Below are 20,885 nucleotides of genomic sequence, written 5' to 3' on the forward strand. Positions count from 1 at the left end.
ACAATTTTGTGTCTGGCTCTTTCACTCACTATAACTGAGATTCATTCATGTTGTGTGTGTCAGTTTCCTCCTTGTTTACTTCTGAGTAGTAGTCCATTGTATGGGCATTTATCCATTTCCCTGTCAATGACCGATGCGCTTCTTTCCAGTTTCTGGTTATCAAGCATAGCTGCTGTCAACGTTCATGGACCAGGCCTTGTATAGGCAGAAGTTTTTGTTTTTCTTGGATAAATACCTCGGACAAGGAATGGCCTGGTATAAGTTTAACTTTTAAAGAAACTGCCAAATGGTTTTCCAAAGTCGTTCCATTAGATTCCAACCAGCAGTCAGAGTTCCAGCTGCTGCATATCTTCCACATTGGGTTCTGGCAGTTTTAAAAATTGTACCCATTATGGCGGGTGAGGTGTATGTGCACTGTGGTGTGCATTTTGCAAAGGACTACTGTGTTTGCTGGCCACTCAGACCTCTGATAAGGTGAAGTAGTCAAAGCCCTTTGCCCATTTGAAAAATTAGGTTCTAAGTTTTTTTATTTTTGTTTTTGTTTTTTTTTCCTTATTCAGTTGTAAGAATCCACTATGCATTCTGATACAAAGTGCTTTGTCACTTACTGCAACACTGTACCCAGTGTTTTTTAAGTTCTTATTTCAAGTCCAGTTAGTTAACATACAGGACAGTGATTAGTTTCAGGTGTACCAGGTAGCCATTTTAAACCAATGTTTGGTCACCAGTGACTACTGCACCACAGAGCCGCCAAGGAGCAAACTGCGGAACCTAGAAATTCTGGGTAGGCCTCTACTTTGCGCACCCCGCAGCAGGAGACCAAAGATCCCACAACATAAGATCATTTCCGTGTAGAAGCCAACGGAGATAACAGAGGCACATAAACAGCTCAATAAAAAAGCCTCAGATGTATCTTTGCGGTGGTAGTGTGCCATCGGGGCCCCTAGGGGCCATTTTTTAAATTGCCGGGCAGGTGTCTTAAGTATTCAAAAGTCATTTCGTTTATTGATATAACATTCTTGGGATAATTATAATAGTATAAACTGGATATAAAACTAAAACGGGATAATAACCTGATAAAATGCTGCGCTTTTCTGTTCGGCTCGAACCCGAGTCACGTGCCTGGAAGAGCCAGAACCAAAGCCCAAAGCGACTGAGAGTCCCAGGGCCAACGCGGGGGATTCCCCCCTCCCCGCGCAGCCGCCTTCGGGCGGCGCATGCGCCTCACCGCCCATCCGGTTCCGCCCACCGGGAGGAGGGGCGGCGTTGCCTGGCGACCGCCGTAAACGGAGACCTGGGGCTGGCGCCGGGACCAGGAACGCGCGGCCGCGCTCGGTGCTTCGGGTAAGTTTGGAGGCCCGCAGCAGGGAAGTTGCCACAACTTCCCCCTCAGATCTGTTGGCAAGTCAAGGAGCAGTGAGCCCCACTTGGACTTCTCTCAGGCTGAGCCAGCGTTCTCCAGGCTCGCTGGGACCTAGTCCTTCATCCTTGGTACGAGTCGGTTTAACAAGCGCTGAAGTGACCGGCATTGGCGGCATAGAGCTAGACGTCGTGCTTACAAAGTTGGACACGGTTCCTGCCTGCCAGGAGCTCCTAATCCGACTGGAGCGGAAGACAGCAGACCCCAGGAGTGCCAGTCAGGCGGGTCTAAGCCAGAAGCAGGGAGTCTGGTGGGAAAGTGCCTGGGTTCTGGGGTCAAGTAAACCAGATGGTCCCACACTTAGCCGTGTGACGCTTGTCAAGTTGACCCCTCTGCATTTCAGTTTCCTAATATCTAAAAAGAAAGATGATAATGCTTACTTCATGGGGTTCTTGTTACTAATTAGGATATTGCAGGTAAAGTCAGTGCAGAGTAAATGCTTGTTGCATGCAAGCAGATATAGGAGCATACAGGTACTCGGTGTGTCCCGCGCATGGTGAGTTGTCCCTCGTGGCTGCTAGGACATTGCAGGAGGAGAAGAGACTAAGGAAGGACAAGGAAGGGGGAAAGTGCAGATGAGGGACCTCTGTGCCATGCCAAGGAACCAGAGTTCTTATTCTGTGGCATGAGGAGCCGTTATAGGTTTCAAACAGGAAAAGTAGCACATAAAAGCTGTGTTTTGTAACTACAAGAGGCAGGGTAGAAATGGGCTATAGAAGCGAGAGACAAGGTGTGAGGCTGTGGTAATGGTTCAGGTGAGATGACATAACCAGATGAGGGTGGTGACACTGGGAGTAGAAGGGAGAGGATGAATTCAAAAGGCTCAATGACTGTTCACTTGGCAACGGGACATAGAAACCAACTGCATGGGTGCGCGAGAGGGAAGGGTTCAGAGTAACTGCTCTGTTCTCATCTGGAAATTGCGTGTAACTCATTGAGTTGTTTGGAGAAACATGTGAAACAGTATGTGCAGAATCCTTAGAACTGTGTTTGACACGTGGTAAGCATTCAAAATACATGGAGTATTACTATTCTTCGCACAGTGGTGTTTCACATTGTTAAGTAGAAACTGAGCATCTGTTTTATGTGACAGTCCCTGAGTCTTAACATGGTCAGCTCTGGCACACTGCGGAGATGGAGTGTCTGAGTTTGTGAGACTGAGGACCCTGGAATCTGGGGAATGAATCTAACTAATGTTGCATTCAGGACCATTCTGTCTGGTTTCCAGGCAACCTCCTTCTAGCAACACATGCCTTTGCACCACTATGTACTATGATTTTTTTTTTTCCTTTATACGTCCTCAGGGTTGACTCAAAACTTGATAGTCTCCTCAGTGAGTTGGTTAACGGAATTAGCCATAGGGTGGATCAGTGGAGTTCAATCTAATAAAAGGACATTTAAGAGAGTTCACAAATAGCCTCCCAAACCTAGCTTGTTCAGTTGTATGAGATGGGGCGTGGTTGCGAACACACAAAGTGTGCCGTAGTCGTTCTGGCTGGTTACAAACTGATTATGTTGAGTCAGCATATGATAAGCCTACCACACCACCCCCAGAAGATAATGTAATATTAGGCTGCCTTAAAGCAATACACTGTTTGCAACAAGTAGAGTAACAGTTCATCTCTTTTGGAGAATTTCTGGATCCCTCAAAGAAGATACAAAATTGGGAGGGATATTCAATGCATTGGGAAGGAACTTCTTGAGCTATCAGGATGCCGAAAAGAGTTGAAACCAGGTTGGTGAGGAGTAATTGAAAGACTTGAGAGGCTATAGCTGGAAAAGAGAGGATCTAGGGAGAAAAGTAAAGTAGCTACAATTACTTGAATGGTTATAGTGCACAGGAAAACTTGTATATGTCCCCAGAAGAACAAAGGCCAAATGGATCTAAGTTGCAGGGAAGCAGATTTCAGCTTAGTATAAAATAACTAAGAACTAGAGCTGAGCATTAACAGAATGTGCTTACTCACTAACCTGAAATGTTTGAATCGAAGCCACCTGATCATCTCTTGAAGTGTTCCTTCATTTGTTCATTTACTCAAGAATGAATAAATTTATCCCTTCAATCATTTTATATACTGACTTTCTATGTGTCAGGCACTGCTCTTAAAACTCTACTGTATTGGGCGCCTGGGTGGCTCAGTGGGTTAAGCTGCTGCCTTCAGCTCAGGTCGTGATCTCAGGGTCCTGGGATTGAGTCCCGCATCTGGCTCTCTGCTCAGCAGGGAGCCTGCTTCCCTCTCTCTCTCTCTGCCTGCCTCTCCGACTACTTGTGATTTCTCTCTGCCAAATAAATAAATAAAATCTTTAAAACAAAACAAAAAAACTCTACTGTATTAACTCAGTGAGATCTCAGAATAGCTTTATGAAGTAGGTACTTTACCTTATGAAGTAGGTACTTTACAGATGAGAAAACCAAGGCACAGAGGGGCTAAACACCTGTTTAACACCTCACAGGAGGTGTAAGAAGGAGAGCCAGGCTGTAAGCACAGTACCAGGCTGACTGTAGCCAGTTCTCAGCCTGACCAACACACTAGACTGCTTTTCTAACAGTGCTGAGCTTAATGTTGCAGATGTTTGACTTTCACTGGGTGGGAGGTTGGACTAGATAAGACCTCTTTCAACTGTCTGAAGATTCCATGGTCACATTTATTGAGCTCTGGCTGTATTAGAGACAATTTGTAGTAATTATGGTAAAAACAACTACTACTTTTGTGTACCTACTGGTACTCAAACCCCTGGTTTACTCAGTAAACCCCTGGTCCTTAAGCCCAGCTTCTTATCTTTGATTGCACAAAAGAATTACTTAGGGAGTGAGAGCCCGAAAATGGTAGGCTATGAAAGTCTTCCAAGTGATTCGAAAGCGCAGCGGGTGTTGAGAACTAAGAGTATAAAAGATCTCATTTAATACGTACAATGACTCTGCCAGACAATCTTATTTATCACCCTCATTTTACATATAAATGGACTAAGAGTTAAGGGATGCTAACGACTTGGCCCTTGCCCAAGTTAACCTTTCTCCTCCGCCAAACTAGGATGTGAACCCAAGCCATTCTGGCTCCAGAGCCTCAGCAATTTACAGTACAACCTCCCAGTTCCTTGATTCGAAACAACCCCAACCTAACCAGCCAACCACATGAATAAAAAATCACCTTATTCCATCTCACCAATTACACTGCCAATCTCTAGATCAGGTGCCCCTTGGTTCTGCAGCCCCCCTTTCTAAACCAGAAGAGCTGAGAAAAGATCTCAGTATTTTTGTACAGTAGTGCTAGTTCAGAACACTGGGAAAATTCTTTCGGTTCCAGTATTTTCTTCCATACTGCCCACAACCTGATAGTAACTGTGTTTGTGATATTAAAATTTATTGCATGGTCATATTAGCCACTTGAGGAATATATTGCTTATAATAGTGTGGGATAAAGAGTACACTTTTTTTTTTTTCATTTCTTTTCGGCGTAACAGTATTCATTGTTTTTGCACCAAACCCAGTGTTCCATGCAATACGTGCCCTCCCCAATACCCACCACCTGGTTACACTTTTGTCTTGACACCAGTTTACCTTTGGTTGTGGCTTAAACTCTTTGTTTACAAACCGGCATTACCATAATGGTTACCATATTTGTTACCATAATTGTTTACTGTAACTGTTTCTTATTCACTTTCAGTAGATTTATTAGGTCTTACAAGCTCTTTATTAGAATATATGTATCCTGTTAATGATCAGTTACAGTATGTTAAAAGTAAATGTATCTGGAAAAGAGAAGAGTAAAGGACAGAAAATGATCTCATGAAATTTTTAGTGGTAGGAAGCAGAAAAGAAAACTATGAGATTGAAACCACTGAGAGGTACTTGACCTACCATTGCTGCCTTTGAAGGGGGCCATGAGCCACCCGGCCTCTGGAAACAGAACAACTTCTGGCCTACAGTCAACAAGAAAACAGGGGCTTTGGTCCTACAACCACATGGAACTGAATTCTGCCAATAATCTAAATAAGCCTAGAAATAGATTTTTCCCCAGAGCCAGCAGAAATGAAAGTAGCTCTGCCAACACGTTGTTTTGACCTTGTGAAACTCAAGAGAACCCACAGAGTGTACCTGGATTTCTGACCCAAAAAAGTGTGAGAGAAGAGATGGGTATTATCTTAGGTTGTGAAATTTGTATGCTGGCAATAGAAAATAAAGCAATACATGTTTATAGACGGAGGTGTTACTGAAATTTACAGATGGAACAGTTATCTCTCAGTTCTTAACTGATCAACAGCCACAAGATATCCATTTACTTTGGTTGGCAAACCCAGAGCCTGCTCTGCTCTGCTTATTTAGGGTCTGCGACATGGCAACTGAGAGAATAGTTTATTTTTTTTCCAATAGTTTACATGTTGATTTTTATCAAGGAAACCCTTAGCTATAGTTGCTCTCCAGTCAGGACTTTCAGACCATCCTTGTTCTGGTCAGCCCCGTATCTGGATCAGTGGTTTAGAAGAGCTTATTCTGAGACTATATTCCAAGAGAACTGTCAATTTCTTCTTCCTAGATTGTAAACTATTTAAGGTTAAGGGTTCACTGTTGCTCTTTTTTGTGTCTTCGGCAATGACAAGTGTAATACCATTTGGTATAAGTGGGCTCAGTAGTTTTAAGAATTGAGTTAGTAAATATACATTATAAAGAACCTTTACAGGGAGGGAAAATATGGCATTTAGGTATGTTTGTAGCTCCCTAAAGACCGTTACCCACAGGGTGGGATAATGTGCAACCACGCTGCGTAACGGATATTAGCTTGCAATATTGATCTTTAAAAATTATTTTATTGTTACAATTATTTAATTATTTTCAAATCCATGACTTGTATAAATGTAGAAAACAAGTCTGTATATCCAAACCGGAAGGAAAAGGAAATGTCCTAGATGATAGAATTTGATTTTAAAGGATCTTGCTACTTAAGATTTTTCCATCATTTGATTCCTACACACTTCCCAATCCTAGTGGGCATATATTTTACAATCAGGTGAGAGGAAGGAAGGAAGGAAGGAAGAGAGTGAGGAAGAAAGAAGAAAGGGAGAACATTAATGGAAAACACACACACACACACACACACACACACACACGTACACTCTTTAAATGGTAAAACATCATTTTGGTAACCCAGAAAAATGGCCTCAAAGTGCTAAACAAAATTTAGTAACATAAGTGTCATTTTAGGACCTATGTTTCCTGTTAATAGCTTTTAAGAAAAACATTTGGACCCTGCACTATTGTCCCCCAAATCAAGGCAGGGCATCATCATGATGTCGCTGCAAGAAAGCAGATGGAATGACCCCCAAGATACAGATGAAAGGAGGTGGTGTTCACACTGCCCTCTCCACAAACCATGTAGTGTGTATCCCATCTGCTTTCGGCATACTAGCCTTTCTTCACAGACCAGGAAAGGAAAATAATGCACTAGTTCAATTGATTCTCATAGCAGTCTTGTAAGTTGTTTTTACTTCACTCCTGTTTATAATTGAATTCATGGAAAGCTTATGTGGCAAAACTGAGGTTCAAACCTGAATCGAACCACAGATCTGAGTCAAATAGAACTGTGTTCTAGGGGCGCCTGGGTGGCTCAGTGGGTTAAGCCGCTGCCTTCGGCTAGGGTCATGATCTCAGGGTCCTGGGATCGAGTCCCGCATCGGGCTCTCTGCTCGGTGGGGAGCCTGCTTCCTCCTCTCTCTCTCTCTGCCTGCCTCTCTGCCTACTTGTGATCTCTCTCTGTCAAATAAATAAATAAAATCTTAAAAAAAAAAAAAAAAAGAACTGTGTTCTATTCTGCTTGCCAGTCCTGCAGTAGAAGGAGGTGGAGGATATGTGGTGTTTAGCATAGAGAAGCCAAGACTTTTTTTTTTTAATTGTGTAACTGGTGTGTATTTTTTGAGAATAATAGTTACTACATTATAACATCTCAAACTCTCCTGTTTTTTAAAAATTATTTTTATTAACATATAATGTATTATTTCCCCAGGGGTACAGGTCTGTGAACCATCAGTCTTACACAATTCAGTACTCACCATAGCACATACCTTCCCCAGTGTCCATAACCCAGCCACGCTATCCTTCACCCCACCCTATCCTTCACCCCACCCCTAGCAACCCTTGGTTTGTTTCATGAGATTAAGAGTCTCTTATGGTTTGTCTCCATCCCGATCCCATCTTGTTTCATTTTTTCCTTCCCTTCCCACCACAAACCCCTACCATGCCTCTTAAATTCTTCATATCAGAGAGATCATATGATAATTGTCTTTCTCTGATTGACTTATTTCGCTCAGCATAATACCCTCTAGTTCCATCCATGTCATTGCAAATGGCAAGATTTCATTTCTTTTCATGGCTGCATAGTATTCCATTGTATATATATACCACCTCTTCTAAATTCATTCATCTATTGATGGACATCTAGGTTCTTTCCATAGTTTGGCTATTGTGGACTTTGCTGCTATAAATATTCAGGTGTACAGACCCCTTTGGATCACTACATTTGTATATTTAGGGTAAATACCCAGTAATGTGATTGGTGGAGAAGCCAAGACTTATAAGGAGGATATAGCAGGTGCTTTTAAAGATGAAGAGCTTCAATAGAGGGAGGACAGGGAAAATCTGCTGTGTCACTTCCCTCCTTAAAACCTTTCAGTGGCTTTCAGTTGCCATAGAAATAAGTTGTAAACTCTCTAGCAAAAGCTTAGAGATGGTTCTTTCATCTGCTACCAGCCTCCTCTTCACTGCCTGTTTCACAACAAACTGCTTTCAGCCCTTCACAGACATAGCACTCACTCTCAAGTTCCCTCTGCCTAATACATTCTGTCTATTCTAGGCCTGGCCAACCTCCACTCATCACCCTTGTCTCCAATACTTCTTCCTGAACTTGAGGATATGGGTTAGTCATCTTGCTAGACATGCCTACAGGACCCTATTCTTTCCTCTTATAGCACTTATTATATTTTAATTGATCATTTAATATCTATCTGAACAAACTCCACAAAGTTAGGAGTCACATTTCTAGTTCAGTACCATAATTTAGTGTCTACCGTAAGACTTGATAACATAGCAAGTACCCTGAACAAATATTTAAAAATTGAAATTAATTAGTAACACCAGAGGAGTTAAATGATGGAGTGATGAGAAGAGGAAATGGAGGGGATGAACCAAAGTAAGGATGAGAGGGGATTAACTTTAATGATGGAATATTTGAGAAAAGATGGACTGGAATGGCATTTCACTGCAGACTTCTGGAAAATCAGAGGGCATCACAGTAAGTTGGCCTAGAAAAAGGGACTGTCTGACTATATTCTGCCATTCTGCAGAGGTCTCTGCTGGTGGCTATACCTCCTGCCCATTAAGTCACTTGGATACTATGCAAACATACAATTATCAACACACATGGTGTTTGGTGCTTGTAGAATTCGTTAGGGGAAAGATATCTGTAAATGATTTTTTTTCACAGCTGTTCCCTTTCTCATCTCAATTTTGTGCTTCCAGAGGAAATGAAGGAACCAGGGGATCAGGATACTGATGGGAGGAGATTAGATAAATCAAAGAGTGATGGGAAGCGGTCTCTCAGCTCCTTGAAGTCTGCATCAAAATGTAAGTAAAGGTTATAATATACACTTAGATTTTTATTATTAAATTTAGGAAAAATCACTTTTGAAGAGCATTTAAGTTTGTGCAGCAGAGCTGGTTTACTTGTTTAACTCTGTTACTAAATTCTAAGTTTGTTAAGAGCAGGGACTGTGTTTTAACCATTAGATCTCCAGTTCCTGGCCCATAGACGTTACTGTCATCTCTCTGTTGATAATGACCTCTTTGCAAATCTGGTCTTGCTCTCTCTTGTGAAGTCTGCAGTCTTTAATGAACTTTTCTAATTTAGTATAGTAGAAAGAATTGGGCTCTAGGTTTGAGGCCTGGGTCTACCACTTAGAGATGTTTGATCTGGGGTAGATTATTTCACCTCTTTGAGCCTCAATTTACTCACCCGTTAAGAAGATAATTGTGAGTTATTTGAGGATTAAATTGGATAACATGTGGAAGAATATACTGCAAATAGAGCAGAAATATCCTGATACCAAAACCAGACAGATGCTACAAAAAAAGAAAACTACAGGCCAATATCCCTGATGAACATAAATGCAAAAATCCTTAACAACATGTTTACAAAACACAGTCAATAATGGTGAAAGGATCATTCACCAATGATCAAGTGGGATTTATTCTCAGGATACGAGGATGGTTCACTATTTGCAAATCAATCAATGTTATTTGATTTATTTAACAAAACAAAGGATAAAAATAATAAGAATATGTTAATAGATGCAGAAAAAGAATTTGACATCTAAAATCCAACATCCATTTACAATAAAAACTCTGAACACAGTATGTTTAGAGAGAATATACCTCGACATAATATGGGCCATATATGAAAAATCCATGGCTTAAAAACAGAAAAACAGAACTTTTTCCTCTAAGATCAGGAACAGAATGAGGATGTCCACTCTTGCCATTTTTGTTCAACATAGCACTGGAAGTCCTAGCCACAGCAATCAGACGAGAAAAAGCAATAAAAGGCGTCCATATTGTTAAGAAAAAAATCAAACTGTCACTATTCACAGGTAACATGATGCTATACATAGAAAACCCTAAGGACTCCACAAAAAAATATTAGAAGTAAAAAATGAATTCAGTAAAATTGCAGGATGCACAATTAATACCCAGAAATCAGTTGTTTTTTTCTACATTGTTAACAAAGTAGCATAAAATGAAATTAAGAAAATAATCCCATATATAATTACACCAAAAAGAATAAAATACCTAGGAATAAACTTATCTAAGAAGGTGAAAGACCTGTGCTCTGAAAACTATAGAACATTGATGAAAGAAATTGAAGAAAATACAAACAGATGGAAAATTTCTAATGAATTCATTTCTTTAATAAACAGAAAGTTGTTTATTTCTTCTTTTGTAAGTTTTGTAACTTTGTATGTTTCATAGAATTTGTACATTTATTTTAAATTATAAAATTTGTTGGTATAACTCTAGGATGTATTTTCATTCCTGATGTTGGAGATTTGTATTGTCTTTCTCTTTGTTCTTGATTGGTCTAGCTGGGAGTTTCTCCATTTGGCCAATCTTGTCAAAGAATAGGATTTTGGTTTTGCTCATTTTCTCTATTGTTTATTTGCCTTTTATTTAACTGGTCCTTGCTTTCATTTTTGTTATTTCTATTATTTCTTTATTTTCTTTTTGCTTTTTCTAGATTCTTGAGGTAGAGCTTTAGGTGTTTGAGTTTTGACTTTTCTTCTTCTAAGTGTACAAAACTAGAAATTTCCCTCTAAGCATTGCCTTAGTTGCATCCCACAAATTTTGAATGTTATATTTTAATTATCCATTAGTTTGAAATATTTCTAAGTTTCCTTGTTGATTTCTCCTTGACCCATACATTATTTTTAAATGTTCTTTGATTTCCAAATATATGTAGGTTTTCCAGATATCTTACCATAGTTTTTTTTTTTTAAATTTACTTCTGTTGTGATAAAAAAAAAATATTAGCTACTTTGGAAATAAGGAAATGTTTAATTCAAAATGTAGGAATTATTAAAACAAATTACTTTTAATAGTTGCTGTGAGAGAGGATGCCACAGATGAAACATTTGTTGAAGGGGGAGAATCATATTTAGAGGATGATGATTATGATACGGAACGTTTGGAGGGAAGTTCAGGTTCATTTCACTATGACTATGTGGATAACATTGGAGGTAAGTAAGTACTGTTAGTTTTCTCACAGTAATAATAACTGTTTTAAAGACAGATTGCCCAAACCGAACAGTTAAAAATTCACAGAAATAAAAACTTGCAGGGTGTGCCGGGTGATAAAAGGAAAAGCATGGAACATGCTTTAGCAGGGTGATTTAGAGACTTTGGAGCTGTATATTACATTTCTGAGGATCACATACCAAACTCTCATACTTGGTTTCCTGGGAACTAGATGGACTAAGGACTATTCTACCCCAGTTTAGTGAATTCTCACTCTGACTTGAACTGATTAGGAGTTGCTCTTTGAGACTACAGAAACCATGACCAGAGCTCTGCGTTCACCCTGATGCATACAGGCATGTCAGCTCTTCCTCCCATGCTCACTAGTGGGTGGCATCCCACATTCAGGCCACTGGTGGTACTTACTGCTGGAGTATTATGGGCTAGGTACCTGCTGCCTGTCTTTGCGAAATGCAATTTTAGGATTCATCGGACGCTCTTCTTAGTAAAATCTTTTAATTTTTTAGACTCTCAGTATGTGGAAGACCTTGCTCCAGCCTCCGAAGAGGTGGAGGAAGAAGTTAAGAAGAAAATCTCAGAGAACTTCTTCTACGACTATACGGAACTTATTTCGATGCCTTTTGTGACTCCAGATTCGAACATACCACTGGATCTTCTCACACTTGTGTATCCACTCCAGTTACACGTGTATAGTTTTTGGATTTCAGCTTCTTAGGTCAGGGGTCGGCAAACTAACCCACGGACCAAATGTGGCCTCTGGTCTGTTTTCGTGAATAAAGTTTTATTGGAACACAGAAATTCTCATTCATTTACATTTTGTCTGTGGCTGCCATTGCACTTCAAGTGCAGAATTAAGTAGTTAAAACAGAGGCCACCTGGCTCAAAAAGCCTAGAATGTTTACTGTCTGGCCCTTTCCAGAAAAAGTTTGCCAATCCCTGTCTTAGGTGATTCTAAGAAGCTTGGCCCTTAGAGAAGTTGAGATAGAAATACATGATCTTAATTTAATCAAGCTTTTGTTGATGCCAAATAACCATAAAGAGAAATGATGCTTTTCTGCTTGTTCTTTCATGCGACATGATGTGCAGGAGACCAGAAGGCCTCTTATCCTGGTTTCCCACCTCTACCAGCCTGGCATCCCTTTCTCAATGCCTAGCAAGTTAAACTCATCGATTTCTTAAAACTGATGCTAATGGCAGGCAGGGGCACTGACACACTATTTATCAGATGAATATCAGAGAAGACAACCCTGAGGAAGAAGGGTCCAAAATAATAAGTTTTAATTGGTCTGCAGAGTAAGAGTCCATGAAAAAATTTAAAGGTGGGGATAATCAACAAGAGGATTTAAGGTTGCTGTCACTGTACAACATTAGGGTTGTCAGGTGGGGTTGGGAGATTTCCATTCATGCTCTTGCTGGCAGTTTAGCATGCTTACCCTTAGATGGGTGCTGGAGGGGACCACATGGCTTAGACCACTGACTGGCCTCTTAGACAAGGTGTGCTTAAAGAGGAGGGCTGTGTACTTCATAACTCAGTGTTTTGCTTTTTACATAAAGATAGAACGTATATTATTATCACTTTCTATTTCAATCCCAGGTGTAACTAAAACTAATTCACCCTGAATCTTATAACTTGGGAGTTTTCTTTCCTGAGGACTTTTTTATGTATGTGGTCTTTGGACAAGTTGCTGATAAAAGTTATGCTGTTGCCTTTCTTTTAGCCTATTTTTTTCAAATGAGGTGGTTTATCAGTGTCACCTGGAAGCTTTTCCTGAAATACACATGGTCTGAGACCTTTCTTGGACCTACTGCATTATTATCTGTGGGGAGAGGGACTTGGGCACTTGTAGTCTGAAAAACCTTCCCAGGTACATTTTTTTTTGTTTTAAGGTTTTATTTATTTGTTTATCAGAGAGAGAGAGAGATTGAGCACAAGCAGGGGGGGAGGCAGGCAGAACAGGCCGAGTAGGCAGAGGGAGAAGCAGGCTCCTGGCCAAGCCAGGAGCCCAATGTGGGACTCGATCTCAGGACTCTAGGATCATAACTTGAGTCAAAGGCAGTGGATTAACCAACTGAGCCACCCAGGCATCCCTTCCCAGGGATGGTCTTGTTCTCTCCCAGCCCCCAGTACTGGGGACTTGCTGCTCCAGGATACAGGGATCTCTGTATTAAAGAGATATGCCTAGATTCCAAATAATAAGAGTCAGAGTGACCTTGATGTTTGCCTTGAGGTGTGAATTCCTTCTCTTCATGATGGATGAGTGGCTCTATAAGCTATAGACTTTTTGTGAACACTTTCAATACCAGGGAAGTCACAAAGTAGCTTGTCCCATTTTTGGAAAGATTACATTATTAGTTGTTCCAGACCTTGAGTCAAAAGCTGACCCTCTGGACTATCCCGCATTAGACAGTTGTACTCTCCAAGAATGAGAAGCTCCAAGAAGTCAGCTGTCATGTATCCCCTACATACTCTTTTTTGTACTTTAGTAATTGTGTTGAGTCTACTTCAATTTTAAACTTTGTGTTTTATAAATCAATCAAGAAATATGTCATTTATTAAATAGCACCTAAACCATAGTATAATTTATATAAGATGTAATTAAATGCAATGTTGTTTTATTTTTTAAAGATTGTATTTTTTTGTCAGAGAGAGCGAGCACAAGACGGGGGAGCAGTAGGCAGAGGGAGAAGCAGGCTCCCCGCTGAGCAAGGAGCCTGATGCAGGACTCAGTCCCAGTCCTAGGACCCTGGGATGATGACCTGAGCCAAAGGCGGCCGCTTAATTGACTAAACTACCCGGGAGTCCCTTAAATGTAATTTTAAACTGAGGGTCCTAGATGCCCATGAACATTGAAGGCCCTGGGTCTCTGATAGGAAGTTAAGAAGGCGCAAGCCAGAGGTGAGGATGGAACAAAACGGGAAGGAGTTGAAGCTATAGCAGAACACAATTGAACATCTTCAAAGCTCTGGTTAGTGGCTGCCCCTGTCTTCTGGGGTTAAAAGAGAAGGATTGGACTCTAGTTAGACATTAATTAATTATTTCACCCAACGGAATATTTACTGAATATTTACTGAATACCTGAGGCTCAGGACACTGCACTCAGCAGTCTGGGAAATAGAGATGACCTGTGAGAAGAAGCAGGTTGTGATTTGAAAGGGGAGAGTTTGGGAACTAACAACCTTACCCATTCTGCATTGGAGAGCAGCAGCAAGTAAAAGGGAGTCTCCCCCCGACCCCGAAATTAGGGATGATAATATCAGATAAATGATCACATGTCTGATTCCCAGCTGCCATCCATGTCAGTGAAGAGATGGTAGCCTACTTCTACTCATGGCTGTAGACATAGCTTTAAGCCCTCCAAAGTGTTATACTGGTACCTGGGAACAGAGAAAGGAGAGAAGGAAGGAAAGGAGAAAATAGCAGTTTGGGGAAAGGAAAAAGGTGTGTGGCTGAAGTCTCCTGCCCCATACCAGGCTCTATGAAGATAAAGAGCCTGTGGTTCCCACTCTTATTTGTAAGGGGGCCTCAGATAGTTTCCCTGAGGACTGAATAGCTTCAACAAGATCTTTGGATCACACATTCATTTGCTCTTTATAGAAGATTCAGTTTTAGGTGTTTATGTCTTTATTAAATTGATAAAATTCAGTTTTCTTGAACAGATCAAAAGCTCTGAAATGTTCTCTTTTTCAATTTAATTCTTAGGCAATGAGCTAGGTATAGTTATATATAGTTTGTTGTAATTTGTATATACTTCACAATTCAAATTGCATTAAGATTTTCTCTTTCTTATAATTATAGATATTCTTGTTAAAAATTCTGCATAGTTTCTTTCCCTAAAAATATTCACTTACAAATAAGGGTAATCCCCTAAAATCAGAATTTGTTTTTTAAAGAAGGGCTCAAAAAATAAAGATTTCTCCAATGATCCTTTAGCTTCTGTGTTCACCAGTGAGTTCTTAGAAAATATGAATCCATCTACATAAGATACACTATGTATTATATTTCTTTTGCAAACTACATTTTTATAGATTAATCTCATTTACTTAATACATTTATATCTTGGGTTCTATTAATTTGAACTTGAATGTAGTAACAATGTACATTTAAAAGATGTTTTATAAAAACAGATTATTTTAACCTCTATTTTGGATTAGTTCAGATTTACTCTATAGGATAAATGTGTACACACACACACACACACACTTATCTACATACCTATACATACTAATGAGCTCAGGAAATGTTAGCATATTGATTATACATACTTATATACTAAATATTATTTAGTTTATTTTCATAATTTGCTCATGTGAATTAAATTTCAGTTACATATATGTGGATTTATTATATTAGTCACATTATCACTGGTTTTTCAGAACTTTGAAACATTCTGTCAGAATTTTAAACATCTCACCTTTCAAATTCAGGGAAGAGGCCTATATAATACTTTTCTTTTATAAAATGAATCTGCTTTCAGAATCTCCCTACGAAAATTAAAATACAGACTAAGTCAGAGTATAAGAATTTTCACTTCATTGAAAAATAAAGTTGCATTGGTAATAAATAAAAACTGAGTTCCAAAGTATAATTCACCTACTTCAACACCGACCCTTTGCCTAATGGCATAGCTTTTAAAAATACATTTATTTCATTACGTTTCCTGTCTCTAGGATGCTTACTTTATTACACTCCTTTTCCTTAACAACTTTCCCTCAGTCATTCCTTTGGTTACGACTGCAGAAAGCGGGCCAACCTACAACTTCTGGACAGCAATACTGTGATCTACATAGCTGGGAACCAGCTGATCTTTCTGAATTTGAAAACCAAGGAACAGATGTACCTGCGAAGTAGCAGTGGTAGAGGAATTGGTGTCATTGGGGTATGCTGTTGGTGACTTTGGAAAAAAAAAATCTATATTTTTGTATCTGTTTCATCTTGGACCAACCCAGCTCTTAGGTGCCAATACCATAGGTAGTATTGCGGGATTTAGGCATTTTCAATTCGACTATTACAGCCATTCCATTCACTGACATGGTCTCTGTGCAGTACTACAATATTATGTTAATGATACGATCATCTCATTTTGCAGATAAGGAAACTGGAGCTGATAGAGGTTAAGTGGCTTCCAACTGTCCTGCACCTTTTTCATAATGAACACTTTGTTCCATTCTGCAAAAATACTCAGATGAGTAGCACAAATGATCATTCAAATCATAGGGAGAAGTGCCAGATAAGATGTAGGTATAAAATCGAACATTAGGAGATCAAGTATACATTGTACATTCAGTAATTTTTTTTTTTTTTAAAGATTTATTCATTCGACAGAGAGAAATCACAAGTAGACAGAGAGGCAGCCAGAGAGAGAGAGAGAGGGAAGCAGGCTCCCTGCTGAGCAGAGAGCCGGATGCGGGACTCGATCCCAGGACCCTGAGATCATGACCCGAGCCGAAGGCAGCGGCTTAATCCACTGAGCCACCCAGGCGCCCCCATTCAGTAATTTTTGAGCAGTTGACAAAAAGATTTGCATGTGATTTGGAGGCTGTGTCTTCCTTCCTCCTCAGGTGGCTGTCTCCGTTAGTCACCTTCTTTTTTATATCTTTGGCCTCTCCTTTTCATCCTCAGCATAAAAGCACACTAAACCAACTGGTCTTCATAAAACCAACTTATGTCTTCATAAAAGCACTTCTAAACCAACCATGCCTTCTCTTTACTTGCTGGCTTTTCCCTTCATAGCCAGGTTTGTCTTTTCTCCTCCCACCTCACTGAAATTGCCTTTACTAAAGTGACCAGTGGCCCGCTGAGTAGCCAAATCCAAAGAAAACCTTTTTAGCTGTCTCTTACTTGAGCTCTCTATAGCACTTGGCCCCATACCTGAAGTTTTCCCCTTGACTGTTTTTCTACTCTGTGATCCTTAAGAGTAGGTGTCCTTAGATCTGCTCTCACCAATAACAACTCGAGACAACACCTCTTGGTGCCTTTAGAGCCACGAGAGGGGCCCCTGTTCAGAGTAGGCTGTGTGAGACAGGGAAAGGAGGAGAAACACACAGGATTTGGGGCACATACAAGCAGCACTTCCATAGTAGATGCTCAAAGAGTTTTTTAGAAGGATCATGGTCTAAATAGAAGTCTGCCCTGCTCTCACCCTGCCTGTCAGGTGTGAGCAGCCCAGACAGAACTGGCAAGTGCAGGGCCCACATCACCGTGCCCTGCAGAGGTGGAGGGCTTCCCACAGAAAGCCTGGTGCAGATCCAGCTGAGAGACTGGGCCAAGCTAGCAGGGGGTAGTGGGAAATAACTTTTGATTAAATTAGATGGGACCTGGTAGGGTATTTAGAAAGGGAGGTGAGTGGAGAGGTTTTGAAGATTCTTGCTCTGAGAAGTGAAGCAGGGACATGAATGGGAAGGCAGAAGGTAAAGAAAATCCGAGATCCACAAATAGAGCGGCTATCGAAATAGGACCTGGTGAGAGGGAAGAGTGAGGAGAGTCTCTTGATCATTGATCTGTACGTAGCATGTGTGCATGGTAAAGTCCCTGCCCCCAGCAAGAATTAATGCACTAATTAGGATTATTGTTTTAAGGTTTTAATGATTTGAGAGAGAGAGGGAGAGAGAACAGAAGTGGGGGAGGAAGGTGGCGGGGGTGGGGAGAGGGACACTGGGTGTGGAGTCTGATGTGGGGCTCAATCCCAGAACCCCAGAGCCCTGAGATCATGACCTGAGCCAAAGTCAGGTGCTCAACCGACTGAACCACCCAGGTACCCCAAGAAGAATTTATTATCTTACATTGTGTGTCCAACAGTACTCAGAATATGCAGGTATTTAAATGACAAAAGTTTCATGACCTCTCTGAATTCAAAGAGTTTAAAATCCATCTAAAGAGACAAGACTCATATTAAAAAGCAAAAAACCAAAAATCTAGATCCATGCAAGTACGTGATACCGTGGCACCAGCTATGTGCCACTATTCACAGGCCCAACTTGAGGGTCCTGAGTTCTGTGGAGGGAAGTCAGTTAGGGGCCACCCTGAGGTGTCATGTACCCTGAGGTCCACATCACTTGCAGAGTGCTAAGAAACAGGAAACTAGCACTTCTTTTTTTCTCCCATTATGTAGTTTTGAAATTTCTATTCTGTTGTATAATAATTTGGTCTGAGGTCAGTAGGCGAGGTGTTCTGTGGTCAAGAATGGCAGCCCTTATCATCCTCCTGGACTCTGGGCAGTTGGATGTCCATGTGTGCTGGGGCTGTCAGAGCCTGGCTAGTGGCAGGGGCCTTTCCTCAGCTGTCCTCATCACTTCATTTCCCCCTAAAACAGTTTACCATTTGTGGATGAGAAGTGTTCGTGCAAAGCAGTGAGAAACCTGTGAGAAGTGGTTCTGGGGACATATCAACTATTTTTCAGAAAAGATAGGGTGAATCTGTATGTTGAATAAAAAGTAAATAACTCATTAATTCCACGTCTCCACTAAAAATAAAACACCAAGCCCAACCCCAGAGAGTTTCTGATCTGAGGGCTGCAATTTTTTCACTTACTATAGACCAGACCTGGAGGGGCAAAAGATTTGCCTGAATTCCCTTTCAGATTTCTGTGACCACATAGCTCACCCAATATTGTTCTGTAAATGGGCATCTAGAAAGATGTAGTTGTAATCTGCTTCCCCCTAAGTCCTTCGTAACTCCAATTTTTTAGTTCCACTTTCTTCCTGGCTTCCAACACCTGGCTTGAATTCTACCTCTGACATTTGCCAGCTGTATGACTTCAAGTCACTTAGCTTCGCTGTGCCTATTTCCTCATGAAAACAGTGAGAATGATATTGGTAGCCAAATTCACAAGGTTGCTGTAAAATTTAAGGGAATTAATTCACATAAAAAACACACAGTGTCTGGGACACATAATAAGCACACAATAAGTGTTCTGCTCTCACTGAGTGTGTCAGCAGGAAGACCTTATTATAGGTCTTACGGCGCCATGGGTGGGGAGAAGAAAAAGCAACAGTGTTATCTTGGGTACCAAAATCTACAGTGCAACCTATATCCTCTGAGGAAAGCTCCTCTTCCACAGGTTTAAAATCAGGAGTTGCAAAATGGTAACTGAAAATAGAATTTTATAAAGCACAATATGTATCTTAAATAGTTGATTTTTATAAGAGCCTATTTTTATTTTTAAAATATCCATGGACTCTTCCTGCACATTGGCTTACCAATGAACAAAAATACCAGGAATAAACATATAATTCTGTAAGATTTATACTGCTGTCATTTGAAATGCTGACACAAATAGTTTAGCTGGGGCATATTTACTCTATTTTCCTCTGCGTCTGGCTTGGAAATATATCTTTCTCACTTCTAGTAAGTTTATAGACATTTGCAGTGAATTTGTCCAAGGTGCATTTTTAAAAACTGAGCTGTAACCTACTCTAGAAACATGGATTTTTCTGTACAAAAAGCTAGTCTGATTTATATATGGAGGGTAAACAATTCATCTAACTTAGTTGTTCTCAAAGAGTGGTACCAGGGCTGGCAGCAGCAACATCACCTGGAACTTGTTAGTGATAGAAGTGCAAATTTTGGGGGCCCAGCCCTGATAAACTGAATCAGAAACTCTGGTGGTAGGGCTTGCCTTCTGCGCCTTAATAAGCCCTCCTGTGGTTCTGATGTGTGCTAATGATTGAGAACCATTGTTCTAGCTCTTCTGATGGCAATTAAAAAAACTGTAGGGGTGGAAATGGCTCTGTTAACAAAAGTAAAACTTAAAATGAGCGTTCCCTTAGGTTTCGTTTTATTTATTTTTTCTATTTTTAAAGATTTTATCTATTTACTTGACAGAGATCACAAGTAGGCAGAGAGGCAGGCAGAGAGAGAGAGAGAGGGGTTGGGAAAGCAGGCTCCCTGCTGAGCAGAGATTTTTTTTTTTTCCCCCTCAATGGATGTGGGGCTTGATCTCAGGACCCTGGGATCATGACCTGAGCCGAACGAAGGCAAAGGCTTTAACCGACTGAACCACCCAGGCACCCTAGGTTTCATTTTAAATCACATCCATCACCACGTACTTATCAGGTACCCATTTTTAAGTTTTTTATTGAAGGGGATCCTAATAAATTATAAAATCACATATGCTAAATACTACATTAATAGGACTATAAGAAAATTCTCCTTTTATTATTTAAGTGAGATTTTACTCTCTATAGGTACATCCTGATAAAACTTACTTCACAGTAGCTGAAAAAGGAGTTTTCCCAAAGATTATCATCTATGAGTATCCTTCTTTGAAGCCCTACAGAATCCTTCAAGGTGAGCTCAGTACATCCTCTAAAATATTCCATGTTCAAGGTTAACAATATTCAGGGTTTTCCAGAGACACTTTATTTAAAGGAATTGTCTTTTGCACTTGTGGGGGCTAGCAGGTCTGAAGGTTGTAGGGCAGGCTGGTGGGCTGGACAATCTTTATTTTTTTTTTTTAAAGGTTTTATTTGTTTATTTCACATAGAGAGAAAGAAAGATAGAAAGAGTGAACAGAAGCAGGGGGAGCAGGAGGGGAGAAGCAGGCTTCCTGCCAAGCAGGGAGCCCGATGTGGGGCTTGATCCCTGGACTTTGGGATGAATGATCTGAGCTCAAGGCAGCTGTTTAACTGACGGCCACTCAGGCACTCCTAGGCTGGACATTCTTGGGC

At 40.5% G+C, this 20,885-nt stretch overlaps 1 protein-coding gene across 1 annotated transcript in view; it reads left to right on the plus strand.

The window, feature by feature from the left end:
• The first annotated feature begins 1,258 nt into the window (after positions 1-1,258).
• Positions 1,259-20,885, plus strand: part of CFAP44 (cilia and flagella associated protein 44) — a 153,369-nt gene continuing 133,742 nt past the window's right edge. The window contains exons 1-6 of the mRNA XM_059391961.1: positions 1,259-1,344; positions 8,931-9,035; positions 11,063-11,200; positions 11,726-11,885; positions 15,934-16,096; positions 20,403-20,505. Of these exons, the coding sequence (XP_059247944.1) occupies positions 8,936-9,035; positions 11,063-11,200; positions 11,726-11,885; positions 15,934-16,096; positions 20,403-20,505 (664 nt within the window). The 5' untranslated portion in view covers positions 1,259-1,344; positions 8,931-8,935. The remainder of the gene's footprint in view (positions 1,345-8,930; positions 9,036-11,062; positions 11,201-11,725; positions 11,886-15,933; positions 16,097-20,402; positions 20,506-20,885) is intronic.

The sequence above is a fragment of the Mustela nigripes genome, chromosome 2 (assembly GCF_022355385.1).
Source record: "Mustela nigripes isolate SB6536 chromosome 2, MUSNIG.SB6536, whole genome shotgun sequence".
Taxonomy (NCBI): Eukaryota; Metazoa; Chordata; class Mammalia; order Carnivora; family Mustelidae; genus Mustela; species Mustela nigripes.